Source organism: Budorcas taxicolor, chromosome 5 (genome assembly GCF_023091745.1).
Source record: "Budorcas taxicolor isolate Tak-1 chromosome 5, Takin1.1, whole genome shotgun sequence".
Taxonomy (NCBI): Eukaryota; Metazoa; Chordata; class Mammalia; order Artiodactyla; family Bovidae; genus Budorcas; species Budorcas taxicolor.
In genome coordinates, this window is record NC_068914.1 from 104445344 (window position 1) to 104472411 (window position 27068).

Here is a 27068-nt window from a genome sequence, read left to right on the forward strand (position 1 = left end):
ATGAAATGTTGTATGAAATATCACCATGTAAAATAAATAAGTACTTCAAAACTACAAATTTGAACTTCTAGTTATTTACTTATAAAAATATGAGAACTATTTAACAAAAAAACTTAACTCAAGGTTCTCATCAAATCAGTCTTAGGTTTCATACATTTATGTATTTTGTATTGGTAACACATTGAGAAAATTCTTATTCACACTATAAGCAACTGCAAAAATAATGATTTTTAATAGACCAATATGTAATTTAAGAATATAGTTTAATGACACATTTCTGGAAAAATTTTATACTGAACAAAAAATTAATTTGGCAGTAGAAGTCAATGTACTGGGTGACTGATTTCTAATCTGATGGTATTTAAGACATCTGAGACCAAGCATTCTTTTCTACCATTCTTTATAAATGTTAAAGGTAATTTAATCATGTCTTCTGAAAATCCACAAATCTTCCTCAAGAAAATGTTGAGTATACTTTAAAATGTATAGCTGAGTCTGCCTGACTGCATGCTTAATACCCAGGAAGCAGAGGCAAAGAGAGAACTGAAGGTCCAAAGTTGTTATGCAAAAATTGACTGTCACTTTCTTGGGAGGGGTTTCTTATCTTGGTAAGACTGTGTCTGGATTTAGCACACTGAAATAAAGGATGAAACCTTGGGTGTCCCACTTGAAAATGAGAGCTTTCTGTAGAAAGGCAGGTGAGTCTCAAAAGAGCTACATCTTCAGTAAAAGGTAGACTTAAGAACAGAAATCTGCTCTCCCACATGAGGACTACAAAGGAAGGAGTTTTATCAATTTCAGACTACGAGTAAATACTTGGTAGCATCTGACTCAACCAAGAAACACCTCATGTCACTAACAGGCTAGTCCTAACATGAATACCAGTTGGTATTTTCACTTCCATCAATAAAGAAAGAGTGAAGCAATGAAGCCTTATATCAAGACCTCATTCGTCACCAGTATGAGCAACTTCTTTTCTGAATCAGGTAGTAATTCTTAAGTAATAGAAGAACTTACTTAAAAAATTACTTCTCAAATGGCTCAATTTTTGTGTAACTCACAATGTTAAGAGCTACAGACAGATATAACCCACTTTCAAATTTAATCTGCATTACTAACATTTTCAACATTACTTTAAGTTTAGACCAAGGATCAGCATATATGACCTGTTTTTGTATGGCCCTGAGCTAAAAATGGTTTTGGCATCCTCTTGGATTATTTTAAAAAGATTATGCAATGGACCATATATGGCCCACAAAATTTGATAAAATTTTTACTGGGTGAACCTTTATAGAAAAAGTTTGCCAACCCCTAGTCTAGACAATCAAGAAAACTAATAAATTAAGCCCTGATCTGAAGTGTTTTCCAATTTCTGTGAGGGTAAATACTCCCTTTGTGGCCAAACCTCAAGCTACTAGTATGGTATCACTGAACACCTAGTTGGGTGATATGAATACCATGACATTAGTATTTTTGAGTATTCAGATACAGGGGAAATATCCCCAAAGCGTAGGTGACAGTTAACTGTAGTACAATAATTAGGAAATAATGACTTTGGCTATTTATTACCTATGTTTTTAATTTGATTTACTTAATTGTAAGTTTATATAATTTAAGTTTAATAATGGCTATGATTAACAATCAGCTTGCAAAATTTCTGAAATTTTAACAATCATCTCTCATGAACCAGTCTGAGACACAGACAAAAACCTCTGTAGACAAGCTCATCCTCCCAAAATTAACAGAACACATAAGAAAATAATCTGCGGGTTGATACCATGGCAAGATTAAGTAGATAAAGAAAGAAGCAGAATAAAACCTTCAGAAACTTCAGTAAATGTCATAAGCCTATAAAATAATTATATTTAAAATTATTTAAAAAACAAAACATGATAAGAAAGCATTAAAAAAAAAGATCAGAGAAATAAACAGAAACTTGCAGACATATATTTTTCTTAGATATTTAAAATGACACAGAGACAAGAACAACAACTCAGGTAATAATCATATATACTAATTATTGAACTTAGCTATCAAAGTGATAATCTAGAGTTACTGAGGTACGACCCCAAATTAAGCACCACGTCAAACTGCTATCCATCTTGAAATTTCCCATCTGCCTCTTCCGGGCTCCATTTTCCTTCTGGTGAACAGGTTTTCAAACATTACTCCTCCTTAGTGTCAGCACTACTGCCTCTCCAGAACCTTCCAGTTTTCTGCTCTCTCTCCTATTCCCTTGATTGTTACCTTACAAGAAAAAACTAGATAATAAAGGCGGGCAGACTTGCATACAGGGGAAACCAAGCTATGGACATAACCCACAGTCAGAAAAACAAAACAAAACAAAACAAAACCAGATACATTACCTAATCTGCTTCCATTTCTGGGCATTGCCATGAAGGAACCAAGGCTTCCTCCAATAACGCTATGTGGTCTCCGCAATGGGGGCTTCTTAAAGGATCCTGTGTACTGGTGGAGGAAGGAGTGCATACTGTGCGAGGTTGGAGGCCTGCCATTCTTCACGATAGGCTCTGCAGTTCACAGTAGCCAAAAATCATTCCATTAACAGCCAAGATCCAGGATGACAGGAGAAGGATTGAGAAAGCAAAAAAGGAAACGAGATTATGATAGAGATCATTACATTTAACCTCATTTCCTTGGCTATGCATATAAAGTACTAGAATTAAAATAATTTCTACAAAAAATACTTACAGAAAATACTATTTGGAACTGATCCAGTAACTTAAAGATCCACTTCTAAAAATTTACTTTTTAATTGGAGGTTAAGTAAGTAAGTGTTAGTTGCTCAGTTGTGCCCAACTCTTTGCGACCCCATGGACTGCAGCCCACCAGGCTCCTCTGTCCGTGAGATTTTCCAGGCAAGGATACTGGAGTGGGTTGCCATTTCCTTCTCCAGGGGATCTTCCCAATCCAGGGATTGAACCCAGGTCTTCTGCACTACAGGCAAATTCTTGACCGACTGAGCTACAAAGGAAGCCTCAAATGGAGGATAGTTGCTTTATAATGTTATATTGGTTTCTGCCATACAATATGAGTCAGCCATAAGTGTGTGTGTGTGCGCGCGTGTATATATATATATATGTCCCCCCTCTCCTCTCTGAGTCCCACCCCTCTATTTTTAATACAATTGAAATTGGTTAGCAATCACAAAGCTACTAGTATAGCCCACAGGTTTCTGATCTGTTTAATACATCTCAAAATTGTTTCCATAATTCTCCTAACATCTACTGACTGCCTCATATATGCCTTATGATTAGGAATGCTGTAGGATATAAAAGCAGAGAAGGCAATGGCACCCCACTCCAGTACTCTTGCCTGGAAAGTCCCGTGGATGGAGGAGCCTGGTAGACTGCAGTCCATGGGGTCGCTAAGAGTAGGACACGACTGAGCGACTTCACTTTCACTTTTCACTTTCATGCATTGCAGAAGGAAATGGCAACCCACTCCAGTGTCCTTGCCTGGAGAATCCCAGGGATGAGGGAGCCTGGTGGGCTGCCGTCTCTGGGGTCGCACAGAGTTGGACACGACTGAAGCAACTTAGCAGCAGCAGCAGAATATAAAAGACATAATCCTGGCCTGAAATAACTATCTCCCTGTTTGCTAGACATTTAAAAAAGTATGTCAAGTTAGTAAATAAAACAGAAGTACTTAAGTACGTATCAATATAGATGTTCTGAAATTACCCCCAATTTAGAATTTTTCAATAATTTAAAAAGAAAAAAAAAATCACAGACCTATAACCATGCAGAAACATTACAAAAATATAACACTTAAAAAGAGCAGATGGCTCAGAACCACAGAACAAGACCAAGGCATGGGCTTGGGAAAAATGAGCCAAGAAGGCCACTTGGTCTCTGCCTCTACTAATAATGGCTGTCTGAAGGGAGGGAGAGAGATGGAGGATGGGACAAAACAATCCTCAAGGACCCCACAGGCCTAGGTCATCTACTCTGGATAAAACACCAGACTAGAGGTAGGGGCGGGGAAGGCAATGGCACCCCACTCCAGTACTCTTGCCTAGAAAATCCTACGGACGGAGGAGCCTGGCAGGCTGCAGTCCATGGGGTCACTAAGAGTCGGACACGACTGAGCGACTTCACTTTCGCTTTTCACTTTCATGCATTGGAGAAGGAAATGGCAACCCACTCCAGTGTTCTTGCCTGGAGAATCCCAGGGATGGGGGAGCCTGGTGGGCTGCTGTCTCTGGGGTCGCACAGGATCGGACACGACTGAAGCGACTTAGCAGCACCAGCAGCATCAGAGGTAAGGGAAGTGCATTACTAGTAATGCCGAACATCGGTCCAGGCCCATGCCTGGATGTACATTCCCTGACGGTAGCTAGCTGATCAAAGACTGGGGATCTTAACTTAAGCAGAGCAAAATGAACAATGACTTAATAATGAATGGCGGCAAAAACATACTTCACTTCAGTTCAGTCGCTCAGTCATGTCCGACTCTCTGTGACCCCATGAATCACAGCATGCCAGGCCTCCCTGTCCATCACCAACTCCCGGAGTTCACTCAGATTCATGTCCATCGAGTCAGTGATACCATCCAGCCATCTCATCCTCTGTCGTCCCCTTCTCCTCCTGCCCTCAATCCCTCCCAGCATCAGAGTCTTTTCCAATGAGTCAATTCTTCGCATGAGGTGGCCAAAGTACTGGAGCTTCAGCTTTAGCATCATTCCTTCCAAAGAAATCCCAGGGCTGATCTCCTTCAGAATGGACTGGCTGGATTTCCTTGAAGTCCAAAGGACTCTCAAGAGTCTTCTCCAACACCACAGTTCAAAAGCTCAACTTACTAGTATACAAATGACTATCATTAATAGTTTTGGAAAGCTACGTATGTAGTAAATATATAGGAAACTACAATGGTAGAAGAGGGGAGAAACGGCGAACAGAAAACTAAAAGAGAGAAAAGAATCAAGAATAATTCTTGGATTTTTAGTTTTAAGTGATTTAGGTTAAGTGAGGAAAGCTGGAGAAGAGGATGATTTGGGGGGAAGGAAATCAGGATTTGTGGTCTGGTCACATTAAGTTTAAGATTCTTATTAAACATCTATGTGAAGAAGCCAAATAAGCATTTGGAAATGAATCTAAAAATCCAGACAAAAATCCTGACTAGAGAGACAAATTTAGGTGTAGTCAGCATGTACAGAGTAGCTCAAGTCATGGGACTAGATGAGGTCAATTACTCAAATATTTCAAGATTATGACAGCAATTAACTAGACAGTTCAGGAGGATAATAATATTCTATAACTTTAAAAGTAGTGGAAATCTTTAAGGCATTATGCTAAATTTATCATATGCATTATAATTTTTCTAAGATTTTTAGAGTATTATCTCCATTTATGTGTACTTACTCATTCGTTTTATTCTAGGGTATACACGAGAGTCACTTGCCTATATATAATGCAAGAGTGAGAGTATTCTGTTGGTACAAGTGACTGAATAAGAGACAAGAGATCAAAAATTGGTTCAGAGGTAGTTTACTTAGGAAATTTATAAACTATATTCTTCCTCCTCAAGTTAGCATTGCCTCTATATGGTTAGACAAAGACCACTTGTTTCACAAACTGGTTATATAGCATGTGAGGAGATCATTTTAAAAGTACAGTCTCTCTCTTCTCGTTTGTTAAACCATACTCAGATAGACGGTATGTGTTACTGATCTTAGGAGCTTTTTACCCTCTAAGATAAATTCCATTAAGAAAGAGTATGTTGGAACCAGCTATCAAGCTTTGATAGATGACCAAAAAGATACTGAATCTTTGTGAAAACTGTCCCATGTTCTTTATACACAGGGAATAAACAATAACAGATTATAATTCAGAGATAGCCTATGCTACCAGCAATCTCTGCAACTGAAAAGGAATCAATGTCTATTATGACACCTTCAAGTATTACTTCAAGTAATTTGAGAAATTTATAGAGGAAACTGAGTAGTTTCTATTTTTCTCTTCTTTACTAATTTTAATATTACTATTAGAATAAAAGTAAATTTTAATAAACTATTTTACTTCAAAATTTTTAAAAATATTTCACCATTCACTATAAACTAAGCATGTTTTAAGACAGTTAATACCAAAGTATTCCAGAAAATATGTCATGAATCAAAAATATTAATTAACTCTCCAAAAAGTATCTACATTTTCTTTGACTCACACTTTTTTTAAAAAGAAGATTTATTTTGTCTTGTAGTCAAATTCCTATCAATAATGTGTCCTAGAAGCCATCCATGAAGAGTATTCTGTGCCTACTTTACTTCTGAGTATCACTGGCAGATAGCTAGCAATACTCATGGAGGCTAAGAATGAACATACAGGGCTTAATTAATATCAAGAATTCAAGGAGATCAGAGAGATTTAAGGATTTTTCTCCTGGCAAGAAGAGTAGAAGACATAATAATATCAGCTTTGAGATTTGATTCAAATCTCAAATGTAAAATATTTCCCTCCTACATGTAAGTAAATTATACCCAAATTATTAAATTTTCTACCCAACTCATCTATGTTTCTGTATTATGAGCCAGATAACCTTGAGTAAAGTAACAACACTCTGAAGAAAACAGTATAAACTGAAGTTTGGGCACGATAAATTACTTACCCAGAGTCATGCAACTATTAAGTATATAAAGGTATATTTCAAATTCCAATCCATAACTTTTAACTTAACATCCAGAGTGCTTTTCATTTTATCTTTCCCTCTCTCACAAGGATATTTACATTTCAGCCAGAGGGGGTAAAGAAATTCATGATTCCACCCACTGCCACAAATCTCTAACAGGAAAGTTTCAGGCAGAGGCAAGGAAGGCTTTCCAGAGAATCTGCACATTATGACACACGGGCAGCCACTCCTGTACGCTCCTTCCTTATTATTATGACATCCCTAGGGCTATTTCAGTTTTGAATATGTAGCCTTATTCTATAATTTCATCAGGATTTTGCATTATAATGCATTCAATTTAACAAATCCTTTTTATTTTAAATTAACATCTGTGTACTAACTACACTATAAAAAGAACTGCCAAACTTGTAGAATATTATAAGCCTATCTTACTATAAGAGCTCTCAACACTATGGATAGATTCGTTGGTCAATATAAAATAAGAAAATAGTATGATTCAGTCATGTGAAAAACCTTGTGGTCTGTGTGGACAGTCAATATGCATACATAATGTTATAAATCTGTGATGAGGTCTCAAACAGAAATTTCACAAACTTTTTTTCCTGGACACACCACGCAGCATGTGGGATCTTAGTTCCCTGACCAGGGATGGAACCCGAGACCTTAGCAGTGAAAGTGCTAAGTCTTAACCACTGGACAGCCAGGGAATTCCCCGGAATTTCACAAACTTACTCTGCACTTCTAAGCTGTAGTAACTTTAATTATAAGAATAACAAAAATATTTAAATGTTAATTTAAAAGTAGGTACTTATCTAGGACATTACAAAGTACTGTTATTCAAGAACCACTGAAAATGGGACAATAAACAGGATATAGAATTCATCAGTGTTAGAGACCAGGTAGAGTAACACTGTTTAAGAACGGAACATTCCAGTAAGCAAGCGAAAGTTACTGAACTAGGGAAGGAGGCAAAGAAATAAACAAAAGGAAGCTATTAGGAACTAACCAGGAAAGTAAATGTACATTGGATTTATAAAGCAATTCAAGGGAGAAGCATCTCTCCTTCCCACCCCACTCACCCAAATATTTACCATTATCTTTGCTGCTGTTTTCTTCAATAGTCATTTGCTCAGCCAGTTCAGACAATGATTCATCAATAGTCTGGCTTCCTCGAAGCGTGAGGGATAGCCTTCTCTTAAATTTTTTCATCCTATCAACTGAATGTGACTTGAAAAATCCTGAAAGAAGAAAACAGAATGAACACAAGAGTAAAGCTATGAATATCTTACTGCTCAAGAACAATGTTTTTCTGGGTTTACTGGGAATCTTCAAAATACGTATAAAGTAAGAATTCTCATGTGCATCAAACATCACAAAATCTAGCCTCTTCCTTAAAAATATCCATTCATTTTGATTAATGCCATATGTATATAGTATCATCATAAGAGCAAGAATTCTACAAAACTAAAGACAGATTTTAAGCATCACAATTAAACTTAGAAGGATGAGAAATTTTCCTAAAATGAACTCTTTAAAAGCCACTTCAGTGAAAATATATTATTATTTTGATGTGCTAGTTCCATCATTATAAATATCAATCATCATATTGGAATCAGTGATATCTTTAGACACAACTGAGGAGATAAGACAGGTGAAAGCAATGAAGCAGGGAGAGAATAAAGAATGAAGTCTGACAATTTATTAAACAGCACCAGCAGAAATTTTCTTATAAGTTCTTATTTAGCCAATATACTGGGGTTCTGTTCCCTCACGCCATCCCATCAGTTGTCAGGAGTCTCTTCCTACTATCATAACAATGCCAAATTTTAGAAAGAAAAAAATGAAAGTCTAATTAACAGGTTTCAAAATGCCTACTGCATAAGACTATTCGTATCTTTTAATTCATTTAGCCTTCCTAATTCTAAAGAGTAGACTATACTATCCCAATTTCACAAGTAAGCAAATAGGCCCAAAGAAGTTCCTTGACTGAAAACAAACAATGACATAACTGAGATTTAAAACTAAGATTATCATTTACCTTTTCCCCCACATTTTAACATCTCTGAAATCAAGATGTATCACAATTAATGCAATGTCAACTACAACTGACAGCTTTCTCTTTTCTTAGTAGTACATATACCAATGGTACCATTCATAGTAGAGTCTTAGGTATGATTAAACAAGGTACTGGTTGCCAGAATCAAGTCCTCAATTATTTACCCGTAACTTCTTTCCTAATTTACAGTCTTAACTGTTGGAGAAGGAAATGGCAACCCACTCCAGTATTCTTGCCTGGAGAATCCCATGGACAGAAGAGCCTGGCAGGCTACAAGAGGGCAGCCATAGGGTCACAAGAGTCGGCCACGACTTAGCAATTAAACCAGTTTATCAGATTACCAAGCATATTAAAACCATTAGCCGAACTAAAAGTAAGAATCTTCTAACACTAATATGTTAAAATACCTGTTTAACCATCTAGCTCTGGATATCTATTCTGAATTGGTAAGTATTTTGCTTACTTTTTCATTCCAGGACTTTACTCCAAGTAGCTGAGTGTGCTAAACAAGCTACATAAGGTATTTATAATGAATAATTTTTGTCTGCTCAAAGGCTGGGGGGCGGGTATCAAACACAAATTTGTAAGTAATATTATGTTTCACCAATTCTGTTTTACATTCTTAAAGATAAATTACTGTTGCTGAATATTTTCTACTATCTTGCAGTTGACTAGTCCTCTTTTCAGCTGTGTCTAAACTACAGTTAAACTGATCTATTGGGTTCTATTTTCAGTCCTTTATTCTTAATTGATTCCTTTCTATAGATTCAAGTTCTCCAGTGAACTTCTTCACCATGCTGTCTATTTTCATGACTAGGTTAGTTACAGTACTTTAAAGCTCTTGCTATAGCTCCAGAATTACATAACCTATGAATAATCTGTATAACCTGTTTCGACTGCTGGTTTTCTTCTGTTGGTCCTACTGCATGCATAGTAATTTTTTTACAGAATACTACACAGAATACTACACATTGTATGCGAATGACTATATGAAAATACTTAGGAAAAAATGTAGAAGCTCTGGATGATGTTTTCTTCTTCTAGAAAGGATTTAGTTTTTTTCCACCTGCTCTTCCAGAGTAACAGCAGACCACCTCAGTCCAATTAGGAACACAGCTGGTTTGAGACTGAGTTTCAGATACAGTAAAGACTGGCCTACTTCTGTTTGTTTCCACTCTTGACAGTGTGGCCTTTCAAACAATGCCAGCTGCAAACCCAGGACAAAAGTAACAACAAAATCTACTGAAAGCTCCACTCAACTCCCTCAAGTCATATTTCGCTCACCTCTCATACACTGCTCAATTTTATCTTCTTATCCCAAAGAGCTTAAGAGGTGGAAAATATTTCAAGAGGAAACCCAGCACAGAGTATCTCTCTCTCTCTTGAATCTTTACTCCTGAAGTCTTGACTGACTCAGAAGCTCTACAATGCCTTCAAAGTATACTTTTTCCCTAGTCTAATAAGGAGCCTTAGTGGTGGTTTAGTTGCTAACTCCTGTCTGACCCTTGCGACCCTATGAACTATAGCCTGCCAGGCTCCTCTGTCCGTGGGATTCTCCAGGCAAGAATACTGGAGTGGGTTGCCATTTCCTTCTCCAGGGAATCTTCCCAACCCAGGAACTGAACCAGGGTCTCCTACATTGCAGGCAGATTCTTTGCCAACTGAGCTACGAGGGAAGCCCTTGATAAGGAGCCTTCAGTTCAGTTCAGTCGCTCAGTCGTGTCTGACTCTTTGCAACCCCATGAATCGCAGCACGCCAGGCCTCCCTGTTCATCACCATCTCCCAGAGTTCACTCAAACCCACGCCCATCAAGTCGGTGATGCCATCCAGCCATCTCATCCTCTGTCGTCCCCTTCTCCTCCTGCCCTCAATCCCTCCCAGCATCAGTCTTTTCCAATGAGTCAACACTTCACATGAGGTGGCCAAATCTGATCTCCTTTAGAATGGACTGGTTGGATCTCCTCGCAGTCCAAGGGACTCTCAAGAGTCTTCGCCAACACCAGAGTTCAAAAGCATCAATTCTTCGGCGCTCAGCTTTCTTCACAGTCCAACTCTCGCATCCATACATGACCACTGGAAAAACCATAGCCTTCACTAGATGGACCTTTGTTGGCAAAGTAATGTCTCTGCTTTTCAATATGCTGTCTAGGTTGGTCATAACTTTTCTTCCAAGGAGCCTTGGTTTGATACTAATTCCTCTCATCATAGACAGAAATGGAAGTTCAGATACGGATTAGATGGAGATAATATATATTCTAACAAACAAGGTGAATTTATAGAAGGCAGTCAGTAAACTCAAAGATTGATTCCAATTAAGAAATCTGTAACTATAGAGCTGTCCTAAATGTTAGATTCTTTACTTTTCAAAGTCAGTCTTCATTTAGCTCTACCCTGAGGGTCAGTAATCCACGTATTTGTTTAAAAAAAAATAGTATTTAAGGTGAATTGAGCTATTGCCAATCTCATCTACCCTTTAGTTTCTTTAGGAATTTATACTAGAGACACACCCTTCCTTTCTAAAGCTCCAGAATCACTCTGTGCAATAATGGGCTAATTCTGCAAGTTTGGGAGGTGGGGGGGGGGGGGGGGGGTCAAACTCTGCACATTCTAAAGAGGGATCACTTAAGACTAGCTCCTGGAAGATAACCTCTGACTCCTGCAATATCCTGCCTGATAAATTTCTTTGTATACCTGAAATCTTGGGCCACACCCAATAATTTATATTAACAATGTAAATTATGGTAAATCCCTATCTTTGCATGCCTGTCAGTTTGACCTCTAGGGAGAGAAAGAATAAGGGAAGCTGGAGACTGAGTAACTAAAGACAGCCATGTAGGTACTTCCACGCTTATGTAATTGACCCCTAAAAATACCTCTGCACACCAAGATCCAGGTAAGCTTCCCTGGTTAGCACCACTCTGACACGTTGTCACACAAGACAATGGGAAGAATGAAGCACTGTCATGCGACTCCACTAGGAGAGAATAACTGAAATTCATACCTCGTTTCTCTTGGACTCTGCCCTACACACCCTTTCCCCTTTGCTTACTTTAATCTTAAGTATTTTTTCCCTCTAATAAAACATAATCATATGCTTAACAGCTTTTTAAAAATCTCTATGCCTTTTGCAAATTATCAAGCATGAGAGTATCCTAGGAATCATCAACACATACTCCTTCAAGAAATCTGCGTATCCAAACAAAAAGCCCTAAGAGCTACTCGCTCACAATTACCAACTTTTTGACTCCAATTTTCTCAAAACATGGTTGCTAAGTCGCTAAGTCACTTCAGTCATGTCCAACTCTGCGCAACCCCACAGACGGCAGCCCACCAGTCTCCACTGTCCCTGGGATTCTCCAGGCAAGAACACTGGAGTGGGTTGCCATGTCCTTCTCCAATGCATGAAAGTGAAAAGCGAAAGTGAAGTTGCTCAGTCGTGTCCGACTCTTAGTGCCCCCGTGGACTGCAACCCACCAGGCTCCTCCATCCATGGGATTTTCCAGGCAAGAGTACTGAAGTGGGGTGCCATCACCTTTTCCAGTCACATGGTTACTAATGTCTAATTATACAAACATTACCACTTGAGAATCTTACACACCATTTCTGAAAATTTGCTGACCATGTACCTGCCTCTTATTTTAGATGACAATAAAGATTAAAAAAAAAATTATAACAGATGTGTTATTATGGAATTGATTCACATAACACAGAAACAACCCATTCTGACCATTTGAAAAGTAGACAATCCAAACTCCCTTGTACTATAAGTAAAAAATACACACTGGATTTTAAAGGCTTAGTAGTTTAAAAGAATGTGAAAAAAAATCGTTATATGCATAATGATTTTTTTAAATTCTAGATATATTTAGTTAAATAAAATGTATATTAAAAACTAATTCTACTAACTGAATATGCCTGCAAAATACTTTAAAAATCCAGTATGGTGCTTGCATTGTATTTCTCTTGGGATACTGCCAATATAGAGTTTTAAGTAAATTTTGGTAGTTTTAAGTGGGTACCAAAAAGGGGGATGGAGGAAAATCACATAAGCCTTAACTTTTTCTTCATACGATGCTTTTTGAACAAAATAGTAAGAGAAACTCTGTGTTTATAACTTAGAATAGTAGGCATTTCCATCAAGAGGGGAGAAAATTCTAGTCTATAGAAGAACTTCATATGTATTTTCTAATCTGTCAGGATTAAGAAAGACATTTCTAATTCATATTAGTAAGAGAAAAGACACTTCATAATAAAACACATCACAACCTCAAAAAGGTCCTATTTTTATCTTCCATGCTGTAACCGTAACCTTTTAATTAAGTCACAATGATCAGTAAACACGGATGTTAAAGAATTTCATCAACACTGCCTAGATCATTATTAAAGAAAAAATACTCCCAAATTAAAGATTTACCAACATTTCTAATTATCTCTAAGTTGAGTTGTGCATACCAACCTTTTTTCCCATTAGCCTGATGACAAAAATACATACAATGCCACAATAAAACACTTTTCGTGAAGTAAAAATTACTATTTACATTAACTACTATATTATAATAAAGCAGGGCTAAATTACTGATTTCTTAAAACCAAAACTCTCAAGAAATGGGATAAAATATTTTTTCTGTTTTGGCAAAAACTTTTATTTGGAACTGTGAGGATCTTTCATTTCAGTTCAGTCGCTCAGCTGTGTCCAACTCTTTGCAACCCCATGAATCGCAGCACACCAGGCCTCCCTGTCCATCACCAACTCCCGGAGTTCACTTAAACTCATGTCCATCGAGTCGGTTTTGCCATCCAGCCATCTCATCCTCTGTCATCCCCTTCTCCTCCTGCCCCCAATCCCTCCCAGCATCAGGGTCTTTTCCAAGTATTGGAGTTTCAGCTTTAGCATCATTACACCATCACTTTTATGAAGATTAAGATATGGTAAGAATGTGATTTAGAGTGAATGCTTGAATATTTAGTTTTATATTTAATTCATGCCACTGAAAAAACTATTTTTACCTTAGAAGTAAATGTGCTGTGATTTAAAATAAACCCTAAATAAAAACTCTGCAACTGTTTGGTTTTAATATTTTTAAGACCCATCTACAGAGAGAACAATTATTTTCAAACTGTTATTGAAATTATTATTACTGTTATTGAACAAGTATTTTAAAAATCAAATTTCGGCCTAAGTATTACTGTTACTCTTTAGAGGGCTCTTTCCTGACCCCATCTATTCCTCTCTTTTTTTCACTCACAGCACTTAACACAAACATACAAATACATAAATACATTTATATTCCATTCAAATATATGTGTGCATGTATAATCCAAAACAACTTTTATGCCTTTCTAGCTGTCAAAAAGATCTCCAGTTTTTTGCCATAGCTAGATCAAAATTTTAAAGGTAAACAAACAAGTGGACAGGGACAGGGAAGCCTGGCGTCCTGCAGTCCATTGGGTCACAAAGAGTTGGACACGACTGAGGGACTGAACTGAAACAACTGGGACCTGATTAACTTAAAAGCTTTTGCACAGCAGAGGAAACTATAAGCAGGGTGAAAAGACAACTCTCAGAATGGGAGAAAATAACAGTAAATGAAACAATGGACAAAGGATTAATTTCCAAAATATACAACTAACTTATACAACTCAGTATGAGAAAAACAACCCAATCAGAAAGTGGGAAAAAGACCTAAACAAACATTTCTCCAAAGAAGAGAACAAATACATGAGAAGATGCTCAATATCACTCATTATTAGAGAGATGCAAATCAAAACTACAATGAGTTAACACCTCCACCGGTCAGAAAGGCCATTATCAAAAAGTCTACAAACAATAAATGTTGGAGAGGGTGTGAAGAAAAGGGAACCCTTTTGCACTGTTGGTGGGGATGTAAATTGATACAACCACTATGGAAGATAGTATGGAGATTCATTAAAAAACTAGGAATAAAACCACCGTATGACCCAGCAATCCCACTTCTAGGCATATACCCTGAGGAAACCAAGACTGAAGAAGACACATGTACCCCAATGTTCATTGCAGCACTATCTACAATAGCTAGAACATGGAAGCAACCCAGGTGTCCACTGACAGCCGAATGGATGAATAAACTGTGGTACACATACACAATGGAATATTACTCAGCCATAAAAAGGAACACATTTGAGTCAGTTCTGATGAGGTGGATGAAGTTAGAGCCTATTACACAGAGTGAAGTCAGTCAGAAAGAGAAAGAAATAACCTATACTAATGCATAAATACAAACTCTAGAAAGATGGTACCAAAGAATTTACTTGCAGGGCAGCAGTGGAGAAACAGACTTATGGACATGGAGAGAAGGGAGGAGAGGGTGAGATGTATGCAGAGAGTAACATGGAAACTTATATTACCATATGTAGAATAGATAGTCAATGGGAATCTGCTGTATGTCTCAGGGAACTCAAACAGGGGCTCTCTATCAACCTAGAGGGGTAGGATGGGGAAGAAAATGGAAGGGAGGTTCAAGAAGGAGAGGACATATGTATACCTATGACTGATTCATGTTGAGGTTTGACAGAAAACAAAATTCTATAAAGCAATTATCCTTTAATTAAAAATCAATTAATTAAAAAAATTTAAAGGTAAAAGGGCAATAAATGATACTCAGAATGACTTCATATAAACCGTGCCTCTTTCCCTTCCTCCGCCAAATACACACAAGCAGATGAAAATGTTGAAAAATCACTTTCCAACTACAAGTGCTTAAAATATGTAATGTGTTGGCTTACTTTATCACCGGAGTCTAAATTTGATCCGGGATTGCCTGCTGTACAATTAAGAAAACTCTTCAGGTTATTTTTTTCTTTTAAATCCTGAAAATATAACTACAGGCATACCTTCTTTCATTGCACTCTGTTTCACTGCACAACAGATAATGTGGGTTTTGTTTTGTTTTTACATTAATGGAAGGTTTGCAGCAACCTGCAAGTCTATTGGTACCATTTTCCAATGGAATTTGCTCACTTTGTGTCTCTGTGTCCCATTTTGGTAATTCTCACAATATTTCAAACTTTTTCATTGGTAGTATATTTGTTGTAGTAACCTGTGATCAGTGATTTTTGATGTATTATTGTAATTGTTTAGTTAGTTCAGTCGCTCAGTCATGTCCGACTCTTTGCAACCCCATGAATTGCAGCACGCCAGGCCTCCCTGTCCATCACCAACCCCCGGAGTTCACTCAGACTCACGTCCATCAAGTCGGTGATGCCATTCAGCCATCTCATCCTCTGTCATCCCCTTCTCCTGCCCCCAATCCCTCCCAGCATCAGTCTTTTCCAATGAGTCAACTCTTCACATGAGGTGGCCCAAGTACTGGAGTTTCAGCTTCAAAGAACGCCCAGGACCGATCCCCTTTAGAACGGACTGGTTGGATCTCCTTGCAGCCCAAGGGACTCTCAAGAGTCTTCGCCAACACCAGAGTTCAAAAGCATCAATTCTTCGGCGCTCAGCTTTCTTCACAGTTCAACTCTCACATCCATACATGACCACAGGAAAAACCATATCCTTGACTAGATGGACCTCTGTTGGCAAAGAAATGTCTCTGCTGATATATATATATATATGTCTTTAAAAATGTATGAATTTTTGCCTAACTGAAAAATTTATGACATTTTGATTTCTTCTTCTTTGACTTAGTATGAATGGAATGCTAGATTTCTAATTTAAAAAAAAATAAATATGCAACAAGCAACAAAGGTTTACTGTACAGCACAGGGAACTATAGTCAATGTCTTATAATAACCTATAATGAAAAATAATCTCAAAAATAATATATGTGTATAACTGAAATCACCTTGCTGTACACTTGAAATATTGTAAGTCAACTATACTTCAGTAAACATACATAGTAAAAAGAAAAAAAAAGGAAATCAAAACAGCCTTACTTCTGATATGGAGAAAGTTTTAGTAGGCTGGATGGAAGATCAAGCCAGCCACATTCTCTTAAGCTAAAGCCCAGATCACAGCAAGGCCCTGCTGCTGCTGCTGCTGCTGCTGCTGCTGCTGCTGCTGCTGCTGCTAAGTTGCTGCAGTTGTGTCCGACTCTGTGTGACCCCACAGACGGCAGCCCACCAGGCTCCCCGTCCCTGGGATTCTCCAGCCAAGAACACTGGAGTGGGTTGCCATTTCCTTCTCCAGTGTATGAAAGTGAAAAGTGAAGTGAAGTCACTCAGTTGTGTCTGACTCTGTGCAACCCCATGGACTGTACCCCACCAGACTCCTTCATCCATGGGATTTTCCAGGCAAGAGTACTGGAGTGGGGTGCCATTGCCTTCTCCACAGCAAGGCCCTAACTCTCTCTAATTCTATAAAGGTGAAAGAAGGTAAGGAAGCTGTAGAAAAGTTCTAGCAAAGGCTGGTTCATGAAGTTTAAGAAAAGATGCTATCTCCAGAAAGGTGCAAGGTAAAGCAGCAAGTATTGCTGTAGAAGCTGTAGCAAGTTATTTAGAATATCTAGTTAAGATAATTAATGAAGGTGGCCACACTACGCAACAGATTTTCAATGTAGACAGAACAGCATTCTACTGGAGGAAGATGCCATCTAGGATTTTCACTGGAGGAGAAATCAATGCCTGGCCTTAAAGTTTCTAAGAACAGGCTGACCCTCTTGTTAGGGGCTAGCACAGCTGGTGACTTAAAGCTGAAATCAATGTTCATTTACCAGTCCAAAATCCTAGAGACCTTAAGAATTGTGCAAAACTACTCTGCATGTGCTCTGTAAAAGGAACAACAAAGTCTGGATGACAACACATCTGTTTACAACAGGTTTCCTGAGTATTTTAAGCCTACTCTTCTTGAGACCTACTGCTTAGAAAAAATTCCTTTCATATTACCACCAGAGAAGGCGATGGCACCCCACTCCACGGAAATCCCATGGACGGAGAAGCCTGGTGGGCTGCAGTCCATGGGGTCGCAAAGAGTCAGACACGACTGAGCAACTTCACTTTCACTTTTCACTTTCATGCACTGGAGAAGGAAATGGCAACCCACTCCAGTGTTCTTGCCTGGAGGATGCAGGGATGGGGGAGCCTGGTGGGCTGCCATCTCTGGGGTCGCACAGAGTCGTACATGACTGAAGCAACTTAGCAGCAGCATATTACTACTCACTGACAATGCATCTGGTCACCCAAGAGCTCTAATGGAGATGTACAATGAGATGAATGTTTTGTGACTGCTAATACAACGTCCACTCTGCAGCCCATGGATCAAGGAGTAATTTTGATTTTCATGTCTTAAATATATTTAATACAGCTACAGCTGCTATACACAGTGATTCCCCTGATGGATCTAGAAAAAATAAATTTAAAACCTTCAGGAAAGGATTCATCATTCCAGATATCATTAAAGACATTCTTGATTCATGGAAGAAGGCAAGATATTAACAGGAGGTCTGGCAGAAGTTGATTCCAATCTTCATGGATGACTCTGAGGAGGTCGAAGACTTCAGTGGAGGAAGAAACTGCAGATTTGATAGAAATAGCAGAGAAGTAGGATTAAAATGCAATCTAAAGATATGACTGAACTGCTGCAATCTCACGATAAAAAGATTTAACGGTTGAGGAGCTCCTTCTTAAAGATGAGCAAAGAAAAGTGGTCTTGAGAGAAATCTTCTCCTGGCGAAGATGCTATGAAGATTGTTGAAATAACAATAAATGATTTTGAATACCACATAAACTTAGTTGATAAAAGAGCAGAAGAGTCTGAGAGGACTGAGTTCAATCTTGAAAGAAGTTCTACTGTGGGAATAATGCTATCATACAGCATTGTATTCTATGGAGAAATCAGTCATGAAAGGAAGAATCAGTTGGTACTGCCGGCAGCCAGCGTGAGGAATTCCACCCGTGACAAGGTCATGCAGAAGAGCTCTGATGGCAAGGCTAATCAGACCTCAGGTTTTCCCCCTGGTATTTCCTGAGCATGTACCCAAAAAAATAAGAATCTGCCTGCCTTATTGTATTTTTCTACTTTTCTGACACTCTCTGGAAAAAGTTAACTCAGGGCTTTAGTCTTCTGCATTTGAAAGGGATGTTTCATTTAAACCCCCTCTGATAACTCTCTAGCTTGCCTAACAGGTTCCCCTGGACCTCTTACAGCTTGTGAATTGCTTACAGCCCCCCAACCGCGAGAAGCACAAAGCTTAAAGCATCTTAAAGATACAGAGCCTTTTCTAAAGAGCTAAAAATCATATTGGTGATGGGTTTTCACTGTTGACTCAATGATTGCTGCCAGACCTCCATATTCTTTATCTTTTAGGCACCTGGGAGGATGTTAATCAATGTAAACGGCATATGGAAAAACATATATAATAGTTCTGATGTTAGCAACACTAGACTTTTGAGTTAATTACTTTCCTTTGTTATAAATCACTGTACTCCTTTTACTTGTTATAAATTGCTGTATCTTTGCTATGTAAGAATGTAACTTTATTTAGTGTTTTCTGAGAGTGGCACCAGACTTTGAGAAGAACACCACAAATAAGTCTTCTGGTTGACAAACCCTTATCAGAAAAAAGGCTGTAAAATGTTAATTGGCCCTTTTGGCCGGAAGATGATGTAAGTCACCTAAGACTTGTGTATAAAATTATGTATGCAGAGAGAAAAGCCTGGTTTTGATAAGAGTCTGGGCTGCTAATGCTGCATAACTTCGTATTACCATTGATCTCTATGTACAATCAAAAAGGTATAAAAGGCCTTTCTAGACAACAGAGGCTGGGCCAGTCATTGGAAGGACTGGTTTCCCCCATGTCTCCTCTTTACTCTAATTTCAGGCTGAATTCCCATCTGGGGCGTGGAGGCTCGCCATGTCTACTTACTTGTCCCGGCTTCTAAGATCTGTAAGAGAGAGAGCCCAAGGCAGGGCACTCTCCAATATTCAAATGGACTAACGTAGATGGTGCAAGCTCCTTGTCTGGAACTTTATTGGCTTTCCATGTAAACCAAGTTATTCAGCCTCTTTTCTCCACTTAATTTTCCTACTACACTATTTCTTCCTAATCTAATCTTATATTAATAAATAAATAAGTTTTTTCCTCGCCAACGCCATCCCCGCTTCGAATTCCCTGGATCCACCGGGGCTGGACCCCGGCATGACACATCAGTTGTTACAGTAAAAACTTGCCACAGCCAGCCCAACCTTTAGGAACCACAACCCTCATCAGTCAACAGACATCCTCCAGCAAAAAGATTACAATTCACTGAAGGCTCAGGTTGACAGCATTTTTTAGCAGTACTTTTAAATTATGGTGTACATACTCATTTTTTAGACATAATGCTATTGCATGCTTACAAGACTACAGTATAGGGTAAATATAAGTTTTATATACACTGGGGGAAAAAAAATCTGTGTGGCTCACTTTAATGCAGTGTCTGGAACCAAATCTACAGTAAGTCTGAGGTATGCCCATATTCCATTTACTTACAGAATATACAGATAACCATTCTGGAATACCAACTGAGTTTTGCCATAGGAATGGGAAACCACTTCTTTCTTTTTTACTGTTGCTACTGTTTTTAAGCTGTATAAAGCTATAAAAACTCACAACTAGGTCCTTCACTATGAGTATTTACCCATAAAAATGCTGTCATTTTGTGGCTCTTTCGGTATTTCCAATAAAAAAAGAATTTGTACTCAAAGTTACCTTTTAAACCAAACTTTTCCTAATTAAAAGATTTGAGAGGCAATTCTCTGCTTATATCTTCGAAATATTCTTAAAACAATTTCTTACTAATAACTGTAGTTCAAGTCAAGGAAAAAGCTAAAAATTGTTTTTAAAATGCTATGACTTTCTTTTAGGTAAAGAAGCTAAATTTACATGCAGAACAAATTAAGCATTTTAAAGTTTGGATTAAAATCCAAGACTGAGGGACTTCCATGGTAGTCCAGTGGCTACGACTCTGCTTCCAAGGCAGGGGGCATGGGTTTGATCCCTGGTCAGGGAACTAGGATCCTATATGGCACACAGTGAGGCCAAAAACTAAAATTTGTTTAAAAAAATTTTTAATGCAAAATTGAAGTGACAAACTAATACTTTTTCACTTAGCCCTGCTGTTGTCAACCTTTCCAAAATATCTAGTAGTTAATATGACTTCTCAAAGAGAGCTTTATTTACTTCTTTATAACATTTTCTTCAGTCACTGTGGTTTTATATTAAACATGTAAATGAAATAAATTCACTGAGTGGACAGTAAGCAAATTTTCTAATAGTTTTTCCTCAATAATTAAATCACAATAAATATCTACCACTTTCTAGGACACTTGGGCTAGCTATACTTAGAGGAATAACTAAAAATGAAGTTTTTTCACTAGATACAAAAATTTCTTATTTGTATAAAACACAAAGTTTTGTACAAAAGATTGACAGAGCACTGAAATAAAATTTCAGTCATGCCTATGGGTTTTTTCCACCACTTAAGTATCTTAATCTCTTATGTGTTCAAATATGAGACTGAGTCTTTTCATTTGAAAGTATGAGCAGTCAAACACACAAACCAGGAAAAAAAGAAAAAGACACCTACCAAAGACTTTTGTCTACTCACAAACACACATTAGAGGAACAATATAATACTGTGACACTTCAGATGCAAAATATCATTGCAGGAAGCTCTTGGGGTTGCTCCCACCCCACCCCAGCAAAACCAACCAGCAAAGTGAGAAAAGGACCAGAACCAACAATCTCAGACCTCTGTCACTTGACTGAACCCAAGTAACCACCAGGGGAGTGCTTGCTAAAGGGACAAGCTGCTGATCCTGACAGGAGAACCACATGTGCCAACCAGTCAACACTGCTCACTCCTCAGCCTGGTTCCAATGACAGAGACGGCTGCAATGCAACCTGCATTTCCAGAGCAGCTGGCTGGTGCCAGGGAAGACAGTGGGGACCTTTGACACACAAAAAATGGAGGCTGCAGATTTTGGTCAGTCTGGCAAACTCCTTGGCAGACTGACACAGATGTAGACACGCTTAAGACCCTTTTGGACTGCCAGGTGCGCCTACACCAGCATCTATCTGTTGGGAGGTTTTAAAAGACAGCAATGTTTTTTTTCGTTATTGCTTGAGCCAAGTATTAAAGAAGATCTTCATCAGGTCACTACCTGACTGCAAAGATAATGGAACAGAAACTTCAGTGACCACACACAGGAATACACATTTGCAAAAATAATTTGGCAAAGTCACAAATGGATGGGAGCAGACCTCAACAGCCAAGAAACACCCACAGCCATGGTGTAGGAGTATCTCATTTACAATTACCACATTATAGTACAATGTCCAGATCTCAACAAAAATCACACAGCACACAAACAAGAAGAAAGCATGGCCCATTTATAAGAAAAAAAGCATTTCACAGAAACCTTGAGGAAGACCAGAATTTGTAATAGCCAAAGGTATTAAGTAAACTGCCCTAAATATGCTCCTAGTTAAAGGAAGCTAAGAACAAAGAACTAAAGGAAACCAAGAAAACAATGTATGGAAAGATAGTATTAATAAAGAGACAGATATTATAAAGGAACCAATGATAAAATTCTGGGTTCCCAGATGGCACTAGTGGTAAAGAACCTGCCTGCCGATGCAGGAGACTTAAGAGATGTGGGTTTGATGGTCAGGAAGATCCCCCTGGAGAAGGGCATGTCAACCCACTCCAGTATTCTTGCCTGGAGAATTCCATGGACAGAGAAGCCTGGTAGGCTATAGTCCACGGGGTCGCAAAGAGTTGGACACGACTGAAGCGACTTAGCACGGCACAATGTAGATGCTAGAGCTAAGAGTACAGTAACTGAAAAATTCACGAGAGACTTAAGTAGACAGAAGAAAAGATCAGTGAACTTGAAAGAAAGTAAAACTTACTAGTCTGAGGAACAGAAAGAAAAAAGAAGAAAAATGAATAGAGCCTGAGGGACCTATAGAACATCATCAAGCAGAGCGACAAAACCAGTCACAGGAGAGGAGAGAGAGAGAAGAGGGTTAAAACAAAAAGTGAAGAAATAAAGATTGAAAGTTCCCTAGTCTGACGAAAAACATGAACATATACATCCAAGAATCTCAACAAACTCCAAGAAGGATAAACTCAAAGAGATCCACGCTGCAACACATTATATTCAAAGTGTCAAAACCCAAAAACAAAAAATTAAAAAAAATTGAAAGCACCTGGAGAGAAGCAACTTGACACAAACAAAGGAACCCTCAATAAGATTAACAATTGATGTCGTATGAGAAAATACATGAAGATCAGCTGGCACTGAGAATAATGTATTTAAAGTCTGAAAAAGAAAAAAAAAAAAACAATTGGTCAACCAAGAATTCTAATTTGGCAAACTATTCTTCAAGAATAAAAGATCAATAGACATTTCAGATAAAAGCTTAAGAGGTTCATTATTAGTAGATCTGCCCTATAAGAAATGCTAATGGGAGAGTTGTAGGTTGAAATGAAAGGACATTCGATGGTAACTCAAAGCCATAAAAACTAAAAAATACCAGTAGAGGTTAAGTATGTGTAGTTATAAAAGGTAGTATCATTGTACTTTTGGTTTGTAGCTTCACTTCCCCCCACTCTTTCCTATATGATTTAAAGGACAATGCACACACACACACACACACACACACTCTTACAAAAATGGTAAACATAAACCTAATGGGCACACAATGTATAAAGAGGTAATCTGTGACAATAATATATAGACAGGGAAGTTAATATACTATTTATAGATATATATTTATACATATCAGAGTGTTTATATACTATTGAGGTTAAGCTGGTATTACTCAAGGTAAGTTATTAGAAGTTAATTCTAGTTTCCAAGTACCCATTAAGAAATTAACTTAAAAATATTACCGAGGGCTTCCCTGGTGGCCCTGTGGTTAAGAATCTGCCTTGCAATGCAGTGGACACTGATTCAATCCCTGTTGCAGGAAGATCTTACATGCTGTGGAGCAACTAAGCCCATGCACAGCTACTGCAGCCTACACGCTCTACAGCCCACGCTATGCAGCAAGAGAAGCCACCAGGACGAGAAACCTGTGCGCTGCGACCAGAGAGTGGCCCAAGCACATCAGAGAAGACCCTGCACAACCAAAAATTTAAAAATTACTTTTAGAAATATCACAGGACAGGGAAAAAGGAAAAGAGTAAGAAAATCAACTACAAAAAAATCAAGGAAGTGTAAAACAGGGCAATAACAGAGGAATGAAGGAACAAGAGACAAAGATATATAGAAAAAAGTAGCTAAACAGAAGAAATCCTTCCTTATCAGTGGTGGTTTAGTCTCTAAGTCGTATACAACTCTTAGAGCCCCATGGACTGTAGCCTGCCAGGCTCCTCTGTCCACGGGATTCTCCAGGCAAGAATACTGGAGTGGGATGCCATTTCCTTCTCCAGGGGATCTTCCCGACCCAGGGATCAAATCCAGGTCTCCTGCACTGCAGACAGATTCTTTACCAGCTGAGCTACAAAGGAAGCTACATTAAATGTAAATAGACTAAACTCTTCAATGGAAAGGCAGAGGTTGGCAGAATGGATTTTAAAATATGGTCCATCTATGTGCTGTTTATAATAGGCTTATTTTAGATACTAAGATTGAAAGTAAAAGGATAAACATATTCCATGAAAACAGTAACCAAAAGAGAGCTGAAATAGCTAAATTTTTTGTCAGAAAAATAGAACAAAATAGTGAAATAAAGGTTGCTGCTACTGCTGCTAAGTCGCTTCAGTCGTGTCCGACTCTGTGCGACCCCACAGACGGCAGCCCACCAGGCTCCCCCATCCCTGGGATTCTCCAGCCAAGAACACTGGAGTGGGTTGCCATTTCCTTCTCCAATGTATGAAAGTGAAAAGTGAAAGTGAAGTCGCTCAGTCGTCTCTGACTCTTAGTGACCCTATGGACTGCAGCCTACCAGGCTCCTCCGTCCATGGGATTTTCCAGGCAAGAGTACTGGAGTGGGGTGCCATCGCCTTCTCTGGAAATAAAGGTTACAAGACACAAAGACACTATGATAAAAGATTAAGACATAACAATCACAACATCTTCATGTAACAACAGAGGCTGAAAATATACTAAGTAAAAACTAACAAAATTCAAAGGAGAATCAGACAGTTCTACAATAGTAATTGGAGACTTCAATATTCCATTTTCAACACTGGACAGAAGAATCAGACAGAGGATGAATAAATAGAGGAACTGAACAACACTATATACCTAGAGTAACAGACTCAACAGACATATATAGAATGCTCCTCCTAACAACAGGAGAATACACACTGTTCTCAAATGAAAACAGAACATTCTCTGTGATAGACAATAGTAAGACCACAAAACAAACGTTAATACATTTTAAAAGACTGAAATCATACAATGTATATTTTCTGATCACAATGAAATGAAATTGGAAATCAGTAACAAAGAAAACTGGAAAACTCATATATATACAAAATGACAAATTAGACATTACAATTAAAAACTTGTGCATCTATAGACAGTATCAAGAGAGTGAAAAGACAACCTGCAGGATGGGAGAAAATATCTGTAAATCATGTATCTGATAAGAGTTTACTATCCGAAAAATATAAAGAGCTTCAACTCAACAAAAAACAGTTTTAAAGAATGGGAAAAGGATCTGAGCAAACATTGCAGATGTTCAACATTATTATTCATTAGAGAAAAGGAAATCAAACCACAGTGGGATACCACAGAACACCTACTAGAACAGCTATTATGAAAGCGAGGATGGGAGGGAAGAAGGAAGGGCAAGCAGGTGAGGATGTGAACACACTGAACACTTGTGTACTGCTGCTGCTGGGTGTTTAAAATATGCAGCCACTGGGACACCTGTCTGGGGGTTCCTCATAACCGCATGACCAATGATTCCATTTCTAGGGTTATACCCAAAAAATTGAAAACAGGGACTCAGATACTTTTCCACAAATGTCAATAGCAGTATTAATCATAATAGACAAAAGGTAAAAACACACAGGTGTTCAACAAGTGAATGGATAACATGTATATATACACATATATACATACACAAAAAATACACACACCCACACACAATGGAATGAACACTATGGTCATAAAAATGTAAAGAAGTTCTGACACATACTCAATCATGAGCACTGCGCTCAGTCATGTCTGACTCTTGCGCCTCCATAGACTGCAGCCTGCCAGGCTCCTCTGTCCACGGGATTCTCCAGGCAAGAATACCGAAGTGGGTTGCCATTTCCTCCTCCAGGGGATCTTCCCAACCCAGGGATCGAACCCAGGTCTCCTTCAGTGCAGTCAAGATTCTTTATCAACTGAGCTATGGAGGAAGCAATGAACCTTAAAAACACTATGCTAAACGAAGTAAGTCAGACACAAAAGGACATACTGTATGATTCGACTTTTATGAAATCTCTAGAATAGGCAAATTCATATACACAGAAAGCAGAATAGAGGTTACCAAGGAATAAAAGGGAAGGGATGATGAGGAGTTATTGTCTAAAGGGTACAGCGTTTTTGTCTGGGGTGAAAATGTTCTGGACACAGACAGTGGTGATAGTTACACAACTTTTTCAATGTATTATTGTCACTGAATTGTACACTTAAAAATGTTTAAACGGTATACTTCATGTTATATATATTTTACTACAATAAAAGATATCAACTGTTGTGTCAGCATGTATTCTTACCAGTTTTTTAATCAAACCTACATATGGTCAACACCTTATTTAGTACAATTTTATTAAAAACCAAGCTAAATAGTTTCGGTTTGAACAGTCAACCTATACAAATGACTCTGAACACAAAAGAGCAAACACTAGGACTGCTGCTTACGGCTGGGATGTAGAAGCTCACAAAGGACTACTGTTGCTCCCACTTTAACAGTAAGAACAACCCAGGAAGACTATAAAATCACAGCTTTTTAAACTCAGTTGAGATGCAATCAATCAATAAACAAATTAAATTCCTAGAGAGAACTAGCCCTTTGTAGGAATGAAAACAGTAGTGGCTGGGGTCACAGTGAAAGGAGAAGTAAACCTGCTATTAAAGGGGGAAACCAGCCCAACTGTTAAGAACCTTTCTAGGAGTTCAGGGAGGCTGGCAAGACACTAAAACCTGGGGCAGCTTCAGTGCTCTGTGGAGCAAATCCGTACTTTCTCAACAGGACTCTTTCTAAGTACTGACACTGTATTAACAAGGGAGTGGGGATGCAGGACTGCAAAATGCTGGGGACACTGCAGCAGAGCTAACAGAAAAAACTCTGTCCACAAGAGGCGAGTCCATGCCTCTACAGAAAGGTACACAGGTATTCATTAGGTGAATGCTTTCTCCAGAGGCGAGGAAAGCCAGGAGTGGGGCTAAAG

General features: G+C 38.4%; 1 protein-coding gene across 1 annotated transcript in view; it reads right to left on the reverse strand.

Moving 5' to 3' along the window:
* Positions 1 to 27068, reverse strand: part of CDK17 (cyclin dependent kinase 17) — a 105746-nt gene that overhangs the window by 33463 nt on the left and 45215 nt on the right. Inside the window, 2 exon segments of the mRNA XM_052639738.1 lie at positions 2367 to 2531; positions 7740 to 7886. Coding sequence (XP_052495698.1) covers positions 2367 to 2531; positions 7740 to 7886 — 312 coding nt within the window.